The sequence below is a fragment of the Thermobia domestica genome, chromosome 2, assembly GCF_964235325.1.
Source record: "Thermobia domestica chromosome 2, izTheDome1.hap1.1, whole genome shotgun sequence".
In the NCBI taxonomy this organism is placed as follows: domain Eukaryota; kingdom Metazoa; phylum Arthropoda; class Insecta; order Zygentoma; family Lepismatidae; genus Thermobia; species Thermobia domestica.
This window is the reverse complement of record NC_137455.1, coordinates 189847472-189862419: the sequence shown is the minus strand read 5'-3', so window position 1 is coordinate 189862419 and position 14948 is coordinate 189847472. Positions and strand designations below refer to the sequence as shown.

At 34.7% G+C, this 14948-nt stretch overlaps 1 protein-coding gene across 1 annotated transcript in view; it reads right to left on the bottom strand.

Annotated features, from left to right (window-relative positions):
* Positions 1-1004: 1004 nt before the first annotated feature.
* LOC145678307 (uncharacterized) overlaps positions 1005-14948 on the bottom strand; it is a 95525-nt gene continuing 81581 nt past the window's right edge. The window contains exon 3 of the mRNA XM_081748336.1: positions 1005-5793. Coding sequence (XP_081604462.1) covers positions 5568-5793 — 226 coding nt within the window. The 3' untranslated portion in view covers positions 1005-5567. The remainder of the gene's footprint in view (positions 5794-14948) is intronic.

Below are 14948 nucleotides of genomic sequence, written 5' to 3'. Positions count from 1 at the left end.
ATACCCAGGAAATTTTAAACTTGTGGTTTTTAAGATTTTTTTTTTTCCTTCGAACTTTCATTCTACCTCCAAAATTAATGGTAGTTTACTGAAGGGTGGAAATTAGCGATTTTCATAAAAACGACTCTGACGATTTTGGTTCTATTTTATATATCAATGTTCCATTAGCACCTATAACAGGGTGTCTACTAAAATTCCACAATGAAGTTTCGTGACTTTTTCTTTATCAAATCATAAAATTTCCTAACATTTTCAAGAGCGAATTTGAGTGCGAATAGGCGGAATTTTGATCCATGCGATACAAATGTACTTTGCTTGCGATTTGGTAGCGTCTAAAGCCGACCATAGACATTTTTGGTGTTGAATTTTGATGTTTTATAGAACAAAATTTTCCAATCTGCACTTACATTTGCACACTTAAAAAAAATCGTGACCCAAAAGCTAAATTTCGTGACTTTCATGACCGTTTTCTGATTTCGTAACTTTTTCGTGACATTCGTGACTTTCGTGACCGATAGACACCCTGTATAAACTGTGAAGTAAGTCATTTCTCTGAGAAAAATCTACAAGTGGTTTATGCTTGGAAGAGAGTTTCTTTGGATGATTTATTCAAAACGAGCCACGCGATTTTGTTCATATTCCGTAAGTAGTTTATTCATAGCCTGACAATATAGCATGATCCATCTTTCATGAAAAATGTATGAGCAGTTTATTCTAGGAGTACCTCGGACAAAATTTTTCAAAAAGGTCTCAGGAGATTTTGTACATATATCAATTTTAATTAACAACCCTTCACTGCGGTATAAGTCACTTCTTCGAAAAATCTGCGACGGGGTGGTTTATTGTTAGGGGTGCTTTTTCGAACTCTTTTTGCAAAAACGACTCCGACGATTTTGTTCATATTTCATAAATAAATATTTCGTTACTAACCTGACAATGTAACTCATTAGTTAAAAAAAAAAAAAAAAGGTAGTTTATTCTTGGAGGTGAGTTTTTTTCCATTTCTTTAAAAAAGACTGAGGCGATTTTGTTCATATTACGTATAGAACAGATTTTGTTCATATTACTAATAACTATAATATTGCTACTGCTTACGTAATAGCCACAAGGGGTAAATATATTCTTGGGGTGAGTTTTATTCGAGCGAAGTTTTACGTTGTTCTTATTTTACAAGAAAATGTTTCATTAATAACTGGAGCCTAACATGATTTAGTTTTAAGTATTTAATGAGTTTAATGAGATGGTCCTACCTTATATTTAAATATTTTGTTTATTGAAAATGTAATATATGAAGCATATAATTGGAAAATGTATTTAAATAAGAATCGTGTTGTTCTATAAAAATAATAATGGAAAACAATAATGGATATATATTCTATTCTAACATTTTGAATTATTACATAATATACTCATTCATATATTTTTTGTATTTAATCTTATAAACGAAAGGATAAATATTAACTAGAAAGCACATTTCTGCCGCTGAAGCTTTCCCCCAATTCATTAATTCCATCATTTCTATGATTGTTATCTTCACCGGCTCCCTTAGAAACGCTAAAATTGTAATTAGCTTATTCAAGCCCTATTTACTGGTCTTATAGCTTGGGCGTGCGTCTTTGGTGGACGAGCTCCATTCCCGACGGGCCAGTTATTCTGATTACTTGTTTTTCACCTTACGTCTCAGTTTCATACGTAATGCGATAAAGTGATATCTATAATACCGTCAAATGGGGTGAATAGAAACACATTTTTGGCTATATGAGTATATAAGTTTGGTGACGTTAAAGATTTCGCGTATCAAAGTATTCCAAAAAACCGGTCTTAATATGCTAATGAAGTTAAGTAAACGTCATATTAATTTATCAACTCCACTTTTCTTCACCTTGATTTTTCTTAATGTTTTTATTCACCCCATGGGTAGGGGTGAATAGAAACAATGACTTTATTTTCATTGTTGTTCCTTTTATACTATTGGAAAGGTAAAAAGAAACAGTGTGTTTGTTGAAACGAATTATTTATTTGATATCTGCAAGATATAAGTTCAATAAGACCAACATTATCTAAGTTACAAACTTATAAAACAATACAATGTACAAAGTAGGTACAAACGACCATACAGTTTTGATGATATTTGAAAAAAAAAAAAAAAAAAAAAAGACTTAACCACTGAAATTACTAGGGAAACTTATCATATACTTAAAGCGTGCTGACCAACTTCTAATAGGACCCAACAGTTTCTTCACAATATCCTCATGTAGTAAGAACGATTCTTCGAAAGTTTCTGAAAATTTTATTGTTTTTGGTGCTCTTTAAAACACTCCCATATATCCACCTTGTTCACAATTTCGCACTTGGGTAGTGAATAGCCTCACCGAGTATTTTAGCTTCCCATAAACCTTTACCACAGCAAAATCACCAGCTTTAGAAAACCATCATCTAGTTCGTGATCGTCTGGAATGTTGTCTTCTGGTCTGTCTGCTCTTGAGAAGACCCATAAGGGAACGGTCTACAGTCTGAAATGTTTCTTGCTGTTCTGTTTCTTTTCGTTCAGTGTCTCTTTTTGGCAGCATCCTCAGTACTTGGTCTCGAGAAAGGGGAAAAATTCCACACTTTTCAAATCCAGCCCTTATATTTACCTCCTTCAGTTTTTTTTAGAAGACGGAAATTTGTTCTTAGAGATGGTTGATTCATTCCTATCAGGTCTTTTTTTTCGCTCCTCAAAAATTTTCCACTCCTCAAGAAGTGTTTCTATTCACACCATTAATTAAAAATCATAACAATAACCCAGTAAAGTTAAATTTTGATTGCAAATAATTTACAAAAGGAAAACTTTTACTATGAACCTCATTAAATGAAACAACAAACTACAAAATAGGCATATGTTCAAACGCAACAAATATGAAAATGTCATACTTACCAAGAAAGTTTGCGGAGCGCCAAAATACTGTGTAGGATTTCAGTAACATATTAACGCTGCTGCCATCTACCTCAGTGTTCCCAACTCACTAAAACATTTTGTCTCTGCTGTGAACACTTTAGCCATATAAGACTATGTTAAGAAATTTCAGTTTTGTTGATTAATTTATCGTCCAGATAAATCCAAAACTAAGTGGGAGTGTTTGTTTCTATTCACCCCCATGTTTCTATTCACCCCATTTGACGGTATCTAAGCTGTGACCCGACTTCTTACCAAAATATTAATTTCACTTAAAGTTCTTGAAGATTCTGAATGCTTATACTTTTAAATAAATTACGGAAATTGCATCAACGTGGACCTATTGGTTGTTCGGATTGGCATTTAAATTCCCCTTTCAGCACAGAGGGTACATAAAACGGAAAGTAACACCTACTCAACAAATATCAATCAATTATTGTAATGAAGGAAATAAAATATTAAATAATAAATAAACTGCGGTTTAACCCGTTTTTGCCCGAATTCTTTTACTTTTGTATTTTTTAAAATTTGTTTTTCTGAATTTCTTCTTCTTGTGTTTTTCTGACGCTTCTATTTTTACGATTAATATTACATTCTGCCACCTTTCTTAAGTAATTCGCCTGTATGCCCATGTTCCAATATTGGAACACCAGGAATGAACGGGACCAGTAAGATTTTTGCCTAAACTCTGACATTACGAACGAACATGACAGAAGTGTTTGTTATATATGTTATTTATTCTACAAATAGAACACTCCTCTATACCTCTACATTAGCTAGAAAAAATATCGTTATAAAGCAACCAATAATTGTCTTTTATTTATTTATTTATTTTATTTTATTTTGTTTTTTTGCAAATATATTTCGTACAAATATTATAGTATGAAATATAGTACGAACACTATAAAATGTAAATGTTTACTAGAGTATATGAACATAAATATTCTTTAAAAATTCAAAACTATGTATCCTACAGTTCTTAAGGGAAGTATAAAAATAAAATAATAACATATTAAATTTTTAGATATATGCAAAATCAATATAGATTGATATTTAGGAAATACGTTTGAATTTCCTCCCGATAATCTTACCAATTCAAGAACTAAAATTACATTTGAGTGTGGTAAGGTTTGAAGCAGGTATCATGTAAGTTCATTTTACACTTTTCACAACATTTCGTGGTGTTCTTGCAAACTGCGCATCTTCCTTGTTTATTAGCCGGAATTGTCAAATCATAGGGGATGCGTGACAGAAGTTCCTTGCTTGTTTTCGCCCTTCCGCTTGAAGATGGTGGAGAACTATATTTCTGCAAATATGTTTAGACTATACTTCTTGTAAAGCCGAGATAACCGAATGACGGGTTTGTTTCTTTTTCTTTTTCTTTTTTTTTTTCCTGTAGAGTTGCAAAGCAATGTGGAAAGAGATATCAATACAGAACGCAAAGCAGACTACCACCATTTTTTGGATCTGATTGAAATTCTGTAACTTTAAATGTTTTCATCCATTCTATCCACTCCTCCCATGAACCTGTTATACTTTGCGAAAGTATTAAGTTGTGGAACTGGTAATTTCCTCTTCTCCCTCCCTAGCCATCAATCTGTTTGCAGAACCAACAGGCTCCACAGCATCGCATGTAGTTACCAAATGAACTACGCAATTGTCATTCCATTCCACCATCATGCATTTGCTAGTTGCGTCGGTTTTGAAATCAAATGCCCCTCTACCTTCTTTCTTTAGTTCCTCTGGATTTTTTAGTGGACATTACTCTATTCGGTTCTTCATAATGGTTTCAGTGAAACCAATACCCAATTCTGCTAAACCACTTGCTGATGAAAGTGATGAAAATAGTTTATGCGCGTATATCTTGAAATGTATATCTTTTGGAAGGCAATTAGTCAACTGCATTACAACATATTCTCCCAAGCCAGTGTCTTTAGGTCTATTTACATCTCGTCCAACGTATGGCTGAAATTGTACGAGGTATCCACATTTTATAACCATACATTATTGGTTTCCCTCGTAAGAACTGTTTTGCATCATGTCTCCCAAAGTATGGTACTATACTCTCATCCACAGCCAACTGTTCTACCAGAACAGCATTATGCCTGTAACGTTCATTCAATTTTGAAATAAGTGGAGTCACTTTAGCAAACTTGCCACCTTGTGTGAGATTACTATTAACAACACAGTGAGAACATCCTTTTATTAGTTCAAACCTATTCCTTCTTATTGCTGATGAGACACAAGAGTTATAAGTCTCACTATCCACTTCCCACAACATTCTCCAGCAAGGAACTCTCAAATAACCAGATAGTTTTAATATAGCAACAAAACATTTAATTTCGTCCACGGACACTTGAAATGTATGATTTCCTTCTTGCCGGGCATACAATATAAACACGTCCCTCAGAAAACTCCAAATAGTTTCGTCAAAAGATAATTCAAAGCAATCTACAGGATCTGTAGGAATATCCTCACTACACATCAAATACAAGGGAAACTCTGCAAAACTAGGACCAATATCTCTCTTCTTCCATTTACTAATAGGTTTCAAGACTTTCCCTTTAGTTTGTTTTGCGTTAACACTAGATGAACAAGGCTGGTCATATAACTGATTTTCAGTCTCACTACCTTAAGTGTTAGAACACCTGTCTGTGCCTAAAAAGGAAACAATTACAACTTCAGTTTCTGACCTGAGCTGATGTCCTGGCAGATTGTTTACTGTACCTTCCTCATCTTTTTCTGCACTATCTTCTGCGCTATCAGCACCATCATCAGGTGGGGTAAGGTACACTGTAGCACTAGCAAATTCGTCGTCTTCGTCTAATAACGATAGTATTTCTTCTGCTGTCAAACACCTACAATTAAAAGAAACGAGTTGTCAAACAAATAACAATCAGTTATACTAATAATAGTTCTATCATGACTAAATGGTTAACGTTCTCGTCTTTGATGCAAGAGACCCAGGTTCGATTCAAATCCCATGTTAAGCTCTAGGTATAGTCTGTAACATATAATCCATAGATTTTATGGATTTTATGTCACTGGTTATTAAATATTTACAGAAAAGGTGTCTCTAGGAATAATTTATATTATATTATTTTGTGCCGAAAAAGCTTTTTCGTTCTTGCCTATTCTTTTGTTTTTGTTGGTTATGCCCTCTGGTGGGACGTACTAGCACGACGGATGAGCTATCTCTATAGGTGGCCATAGTTGTGCTGGAACGTCCGAGGGAGGAAGTATAATGGTTGTTTCGCTACTATTATCATAATTTGTGATCGAGTTATTGTATCAAAAGTTATTCTATATACATAATCTACGAGTGATATTCGAAGTATAATTCTGTTAAAATTTAAAATTCGAATGTAATCATGAAGTTTAAAGTGGATTGCTGTAACCTTATGTCGGCTAGTTGTTCTATTCGATAGCACGAATTGGCTTAATAAGGCAGCGAGGTACGTAAGTTCCATGCTTTTCCTTTCTTCATTATATTATTCTTACATTTAAAGGGCCGTTTGCCATTTTGTTAGTTTTAGGCACTTTGCCTATAGCTTTTCTACATTTTTTCTAAATTGAATTAGATTCCTGCATTATTACCAATCGGCGTGACTAATTAGAACAAGTTAGCTGGTACTGAGGCAAATAGCTTACGCTGCTAATTGGATAATAGTCTAAGATTGAATCTATTGAAATTCTCTTTCCACTATTACGAAGACCATAATGCAATACTGATTGTTGAATTGTTAAATATATGTTGATTATTGGGTTCTTGAAAGTTTAAATATACTGTTTGAATTTCTAAAGGAGATCGGGTGTAAGAGTATTATTTTATGAACTCAAATCCTACTACTACTATTCAGAGATTTAGTTTCATAGCATTGCTTGTTAGTAGCGATAATAGATTACGTATCCTTTCTATATTTCAGTGTGGAATTACGAAACCACTAAAATTAATATCGGGGGAACCGATCGATGTGTTCTCCTCTCCCACCCATACGTATACACTAATTTTCGAATCTGAGGTTATATATAATTCAATTGAAAATACTAAGATACCGAAATTAGTGTAATATAAGTATGGTTACACATTATTCCAGCACAACTATATTTAATTTTCTGTATATGGAAAGGGTGGTAAGCGGGCAATGTCACTCGTAGATATACAAAAGATAAAGTTCAGTATTGCATAATTTATGGTGTATAAGAATTTCAGTATTGCTCGCAATGAAAGAGTAAAGTATACGGGGTGTGAGATTGACACTAGAGGTCTCGGGTTCGAACCAGGTGTTGCTTTTGGATTTTCTCATTTGTAAAAGCTTATTAGTTGGTATATTACATGGACTGTGCTATCCTTGTTAAATCGGAGTTTATTTCCTTATTTGAACATAACATGAATCAGTCTAAAGACGAAAAAACTGGTGGTAAACAAATACATATAATAGTGGACGACGAGATTAGTCTTATGAATGTCGCCGGACCTATTAGAGGTGACCGGAGTGTTCCTTTCTCCGATAGTGATACGGACCTTGAACTGATTACCAGAACACCGAGTCAATAACGTTAGAAGCCCCAATGGATTTGTCAAAACCAAAACTGTGTGAAATTGTTTATAAAAGTGGAAATGATAAGATGAGGCAAAGGATTTTAAATCCTGTAGTTATCAACCGTCATAGTGAATCGAGTATGCCACACCTGCAGGCCAAGGCTCGCGACCTTCAAACAGGTTTTTCTTTATCTCACTCATTGCCCCGAGGCTATCAACCTACTGAACAATATAAAAACTTTTCTTTAGGGCATGGTTTTCAAAACAAATCTGTTGCTATTCCTTTTAAATCTGATAAACTCAATAGCCATAATACCTTTTGAACGAATGATTGCGAATTTGCCCTTTTGTGATGGACACAATGAAGTGCTATTATTCGAGTGGCTGCTAGGTTTATATCAAATTGTAAAGACAATGTTGTATTCTTTTGACATTGTATTAATTGCTTCACTTTCTAGAACAGGAGGCACTTTAAAACAAATTCTTTTAGAGTGCGTTACTAATAATTGTGAGTGGAATGGGGTTACAACTCGTATACAAGAAGCTTTAATTTCAGAAACCGGATTACGTGTAATAAAACAGCATTTTTTAGAACGCTTGCAAGACAGGGATGAAAATATAATGGAATATTTTGATCACGTGTCTGACTGTTATTATATATTATTTGGTGAATATGATTCAATTCCCATATTGTATTACATATTGGGAGGTATGAATCCCCGATTGCGTTATGAACTTTTCCGGTATTCTGAACCAGGAAGTCTTGAGGAACTAAAAGATAGGTTACAAACTTATAATTTGCAGCAACAATCAGTGTTAACTTATGAACGTAAGCTTCTAGAAATCCCTCGACAAGTGCGAATTAAGTGTCATCTTTGTCATGGAAACCATAAACTAGTAAATTGTCCCCATAGACAGCAACCTATTCACAATAAAGGTATTGGTCAAGAGAAAAGAACTAACAATAATATCAGTAATTTTAAGAAAGGAAGTGTGCGGACATTTAATGATAAAATGGTGCATCGCCCCCTTGCAGTATTTGTTAAAGCAATTATATATGAAAACCATGTTGAAGGTGCAATTGATACTTGCTCGACAGTTAGTTTGATCGACAATGCATTAGTAAAATTGTTGGAGAATAATAAACAAATAAAAAGGAAAAAAGAAAGTTTTGTTGGTTCGGAAATAGACGGGAAAACAGTGACTATTAATGAATCTGTGGAAATACCTATCCGGATTGACTCTGTTACTATGAATATCAAATTTTTCATTCGCCCTTGTTTGTCTCCAAAATTTATATTGGGTATTGATGCCGTTAAAGCTAATCATATGGTCATCGATACGGTGAACGACGTAGTGATATTGAAGGGTGGACAAGTGCGTGCCCCTATATTTTATAAACGTTACATACCATCAAGTTCAAGCATTAATGAGTCTTCTAAGTCTTTTGTTAGTGGACCAGTCCAGCGGAACCGGAGGGGGAAGATTGAGTTGTTTTGGCTCACATCTAATCCGAAAAGGCGGCTCCAGAGGGAGGTCACTAATGGAATCCAGGGAGCTGTAGGAAATCGTGGTGTGATGCTGAGAAAAGATAGTCCAGTGGTTCATGCCTCGGTTGATAGTACGAGTTCGGCGAGTCGGTCCCCGGTCGCAGGATCGAGCCAGCAGTCCAGTCTTCAGAGGATAGTAACTGAAGAGTCGTTTTCGTCTACTGATGGTACCCAGGCCTCCATAAAAGGAGAGCCACCTGCTGTAGATCCTCAATTGGATAATCCGGAGGGAGAGCTTCAACGTTACGTAGAGCAGTTATATGCTTCGTACTCCGATGTTTTTACTGAAAAGGTAGGCACAGTACATAACTATACTTTAGATATTCATGTAAGCGATGAATCACCAATACGGTTAAAACCTTATCCTTTGCCCCGCCAAGACCGAAAGAGATTGATAAGATTTTGGATAATTTATTAAAAGATAACATAATAGAAAAATCAACGAGTCCATGGGCATTTCCTGCCTTCTTGGTGGATAAAAAGACGGGAAATAAGAGACTTGTGATCGATTACTCTAAATTGAATAAGAGGTTAAATATTGTTTCTCAGCCTTCTCCCATTATGGAGGACGTTCTTTCGGCTTTGAGCAAAGGAAAAGTATTTTCCGTGGTCGATATGTCTTCAGCGTATTCACAATTATATTTGTCAGAACGTTCCAAAAAATATACTTCTTTTGTAACTCATCGCGGTAGTTATATGTACCGAAAGTTACCTTTTGGATTAACAATGGGTAGTTATGCTTTAATGGAAGTACTTAATAAGTTATTGTATGAGTTGAAGGATGAAGGAATTGAATATTACTGTGATGATATAATTATTTTTAGTAAAAATGTAGAACAACATAAAGTCTTGCTAGAGAAGGTACTTACTATTTTCCGTAATAATGGGATTACAATATCACCAACTAAAAGTCTATTGTTTCAAACTAAGATAAATTATTTAGGATTTGTGATTTCAAATGGAAACTTGGAAATGAACCCTAAAAGAATTGATGTTATACGAAATTTACCCCCACCAAAAAATCGAAAAGCTTTAATGTCTTTGGCAGCATTTCTCCAGTTTTATGGGAAGTCTGTTGAAGGATTTAATGAAATCATGTATCCTATACATAAGTTGCGCAGTATACGGACAAAATTTGCTTGGAAATCAGAGCAGCAGGCCGCTTTAGACAAAATAAAGGAGTTGTTTGAAACTCAGATCGTGTTAAAGTTACCAGAATTAGACCGGAAGTTCATAGTGCGGACGGACGCTAGCACCCGGGCCCTTAGCGGGGTCGTCGAACAAATGGATAGCGCCGGGAATATTAGGCCTGTGAGTTTCTATTCGCGAACTCTTAAGCCAGCGGACTTTCATAAGAGTGTGTATCATCTTGAGTTGCAGGCAGTGGTAGAAACTCTTGAACGATATAAATTGTATTTACGTAATCGATTGGATCTTTTGATAGATAACCAAGCATTGACGTACGCCTTGAGTAATGTAAGGCGGATGAAAAAGTATGGCAGCTTATTGTATAGGTTAGCATGCTTTAATTTTGATGTTAAACATTTGTCATCAGTCCAAAATATCGGTTCAGACTTGATTTCACGGATTTATGATCCTTTCAATTTTGATATTTATGATACCACTTTAGGTGAGGAAGAAATTAAGAAAAATTTGTTAAATATAAATTTTTGGAACAATCCCAATTCTTCTATTTCCATAAAGGAACATCAGTTGCGGGATCCTGAATGTTTACAGATTATTGAACAATTGCAGCAAGGTAAGGAAGTTAAATCGTTCAAATTAGTTAATGGTATTCTTTGCAAGAAAACCAAGGCTCATATTCGTCCGTTTAAGATATATGTTCCGAACGCTCTTAGGCCTATGATTATGGATTTGTACCATAATGACCCACTATTGGGGTCACACCTAGGGGTTTATAAATCAATCAATAGAATCGCCATGAGATACACGTGGGATCGGATTTTTACGGACGTTCATGATTATATTACTTCGTGTGAATTATGCCAACGCGCGAAAGCGAGTAATGTTACCCCGCGGGGAGAGTTAATCTCTGAAGTAAGCAAGATTATTAATTCCCATTGGGACATTGATACCCTAGGTCCCCTCCCAAGAAGTAGGGCTGGACGATACATATTGATAATTGTTGATAGATGCAGTAAATTTTTAATGTTAGAGCCTCTCAGGGAATTGAAAAAGTTCTCTTGTTATTAGGAAATTACGTAAATTGATGAACCGACACGGTTATATACATATTCTTTCCCATGACAACGCGTCAATTTTTTACATCACAGATTTTTCGTGATTTTCTTGCGGGATTGGGGATTAGAGATTGTCGGGTATCACCTTATTTTCCAGCGGCAAATTCAGCGGAACGTCCGATAAGAGTAATTAAAGATATTTTGAAAACATATGTTCATGGTAAACAGGAACATTGGGATAAGATGTTGGGAGAGAGAGAATTCTCTTTGAATAATTCTATCCACGAGGAGACACGTGTTTCTCCCATGGAGATGAAATATAATTATAACGTCAATGATCCGTTAGACGTGAAATGGAGGATCGATATTTTATTTCAGAATAAACCAGATGGCGATACTTTGCAATGTGCTATTCAAAATATGGAGAGAGCGTGGCAACGTCGTAAACGCTTATATGACCAAAATAGGGTCCCCACTGATTATCAGGTGGGGCAGAAAGCTATTTTAAAATCTCAACAGAAATCTTCATTGACAGATAAGATTAATAAAGGATTATCTATGAGATGGTCTGAACCGTTCGAGATCGTTAAGCTGTTGACGAACAACACATTACTCGTTCGGAATGTAGAAAATCCGAGATATGTGAGAAGAACGCATGTGGCGTTAGTAAAGAGATTTCGTGAGAGGAGGTCTGTACCGTGAATTTTTGGTACTGTACTGTTACTAATATAGAGAGACCTGTGAGTAATGATATAAGAGTAATATTGAAATTTTCAGCAAACTAAATAATTATATGTATATGTATGTAAATTGTCTTTGGGTTTTTTTGTACTGTTGTCTTTTTTCTATTTATGTAGGGTGGCCACCTGCTAATCTAGTCATGTTTGTTCGGCTTGTTGTTGTGTATTTCGTCTCCATTTGTTACAAACATAATGGGAACCCATGATTTCTTGGTATGCTTATGGATTGCTGGAAGGAGGATATGAAATGAAATTTGAAGGTCGGATACATGTATTTGTATATATGCTATTTTCCTCAGGTATTGTGTTATGTTATTAGAATCGATTTGGAGATTATACCTACATTAGAATTTATTTTTTCACTCAAAAGAAATAATATTATATTGATAGTAATTTTTCCATAGGAATTGATATTATTTATTAACATATTTGGATCTTATGATTCTAATTTGTCTCTGGTTATAATGGCAATTAACGTTGTCTGACACTTTTGCAAATAGTTTTACTAGTTGGATCCACGGTGAATTCAGATGGACATATGTGGATTGATAATTTATTTTCTCTTTTTCTAAACTTTTCCTAGTATGAGTGATTTTGTATGGTTGATCTAGGGGGATTTTTTTATTCTTAGTATGATTGTTTGGATGAGTGTTTGTTCTTTTCTTTCCTATACTAACATTTTCCTAACATCGTCCACAATATGTCCTTATGTGTAATTCTCTTTATTTCTCGATTCGCTCGCTTTCAAAAAGTTTTTTTTTTTTTTGGCTTGCGAGTGGGCCGGGGCGAGGGTGTAACATATAATCCATAGATTTTATGGATTTTATGTCACTGGTTATTAAATATTTATAGAAAAGGTGTCTCTAGGAATAATTTATATTATATTATTTTGTACCGAAAAAGCTTTTTCGTTCTTGCCTATTCTTTTGTTTTTGTTGGTTATGCCCTCTGGTGGGACGTACTAGCACGACGGATGAGCTATCTCTATAGGTGGCCATAGTTGTGCTGGAACGTCCGAGGGAGGAAGTATAATGGTTGTTCAGCTACTATTATCATAATTTGTGATCGAGTTATTGTATCAAAAGTTATTCTATATACATAATCTACGAGTGATATTCGAAGTATAATTCTGTTAAAATTTAAAATTCGAATGTAATCATGAAGTTTAAAGTGGATTGCTGTAACCTTATGTCGGCTAGTTGTTCTATTCGATAGCACGGATTGGCTTAATAAGGCAGCGAGGTACGTAAGTTCCATGCTTTTCCTTTCTTCATTATATTATTCTTACATTTAAAGGGCCGTTTGCCATTTTGTTAGTTTTAGGCACTTTGCCTATAGCTTTTCTACCTTTTTTCTAAATTGAATTAGATTCCTGCATTATTACCAATCGGCGTGACTAATTAGAACAAGTTAGCTGGTACTGAGGCAAATAGCTTACGCTGCTAATTGGATAATAGTCTAAGATTGAATCTATTGAAATTCTCTTTCCACTATTACGAAGACCATAATGCAATACCACTTGTTGAATTGTTAAATATATGTCGATTATTGGGTTCTTGAAAGTTTAAATATACTGTTTGAATTTCTAAAGGAGATCGGGTGTAAGAGTATTATTTTATGAACTCAAATCCTACTACTACTATTCAGAGATTTAGTTTCATAGCATTGCTTGTTAGTAGCGATAATAGATTACGTATCCTTTCTATATTTCAGTGTGGAATTACGAAACCACTAAAATTAATATCGGGGGAACCGATCGATGTGTTCTCCTCTCCCACCCATACGTATACACTAATTTTCGAATCTGAGGTTATGTATAATTCAATTGAAAATTCTAAGATACCGAAATTAGTGTAATATAAGTATGGTTACAAGTCTCATATAAGTTTGCTGTTGAAGGGGCGTGTTTTTTTTTTTTTTGTTAAATTAAAGAAAAGATTCATAAAACCATTGGGTACCTCTGTAGAATGTACAATCCTACTGCAAAGGGAATTGAACCCCGGACTCAGTGCACCAAATACATGCGTGATGGTAGCTAGTTCACTCACTGGCGTCTTTAGCATGTAAAATTTGTGTGTGTGGGGGAGAGAGACATCAAATGAAGTGATTCAAATGCTAGTCTCTAACCAAACCTGTTTATTATCTTTGATTCAATTTGTTATCTTTCGTCTTACCTTTAGGGACCCCCTGAGACTTATCAAGAACTATGTTATAATCGTTACACAGCCTGAAAATTATATTCCAAACAAATATAATTTTTATTTATATCTTATTCTGTCTTTGGAAAATAAATAAGAATAATATATTAAATATTTTGTACTCAAATTTCTCCCCCCCCCCGCCAGAGACGCCCTGAGTTCAGTGAAGAATGATACATACAACATACATCAGTGCTCCATACCTCTTCATAAAATAATTATAATATTTATATAGTGCAAATAGTAGGTAATTACAACCAAATAATATTATGAGCTATTTTTGATACTTTTAGAATATGAGTGTTTGCACCGCTGTACATCGGAAACAAGGTAAATATAAACAGAGAAATCGTACGTAAAGCGAAGAATATTTATATTTTAATAATAATAATAATAAAAAAGTAATATACATTCCAAGTTTTGAGACAGAAATAAAATTTTACAATAATGAAAACATTGGACCCATTCGTTCCTGGTGTTCTATTCTTGAACATTGTACTTTAGATTACACTGTGCAATTTATAATTATTACTTTCTTTATAGCTCTTCAATATGACTAGAAACAATTATTAATCAAGGTATCTGAGGCAATAAACAGACAAAATTAAGAACGTAATAAATATTTTACTTACTTTCTTTCCTCCATGTCGCATGTAAAAATTTCTTTGACAATGACGTCACCACCGCGAGGTGCAAAAGCTAATACAGCAGGAAACAACTACACCACCTCTTCACTCCATTCCTTGTGAATGCAGTTGGCGCGTTCTCAACTAATCGCGTT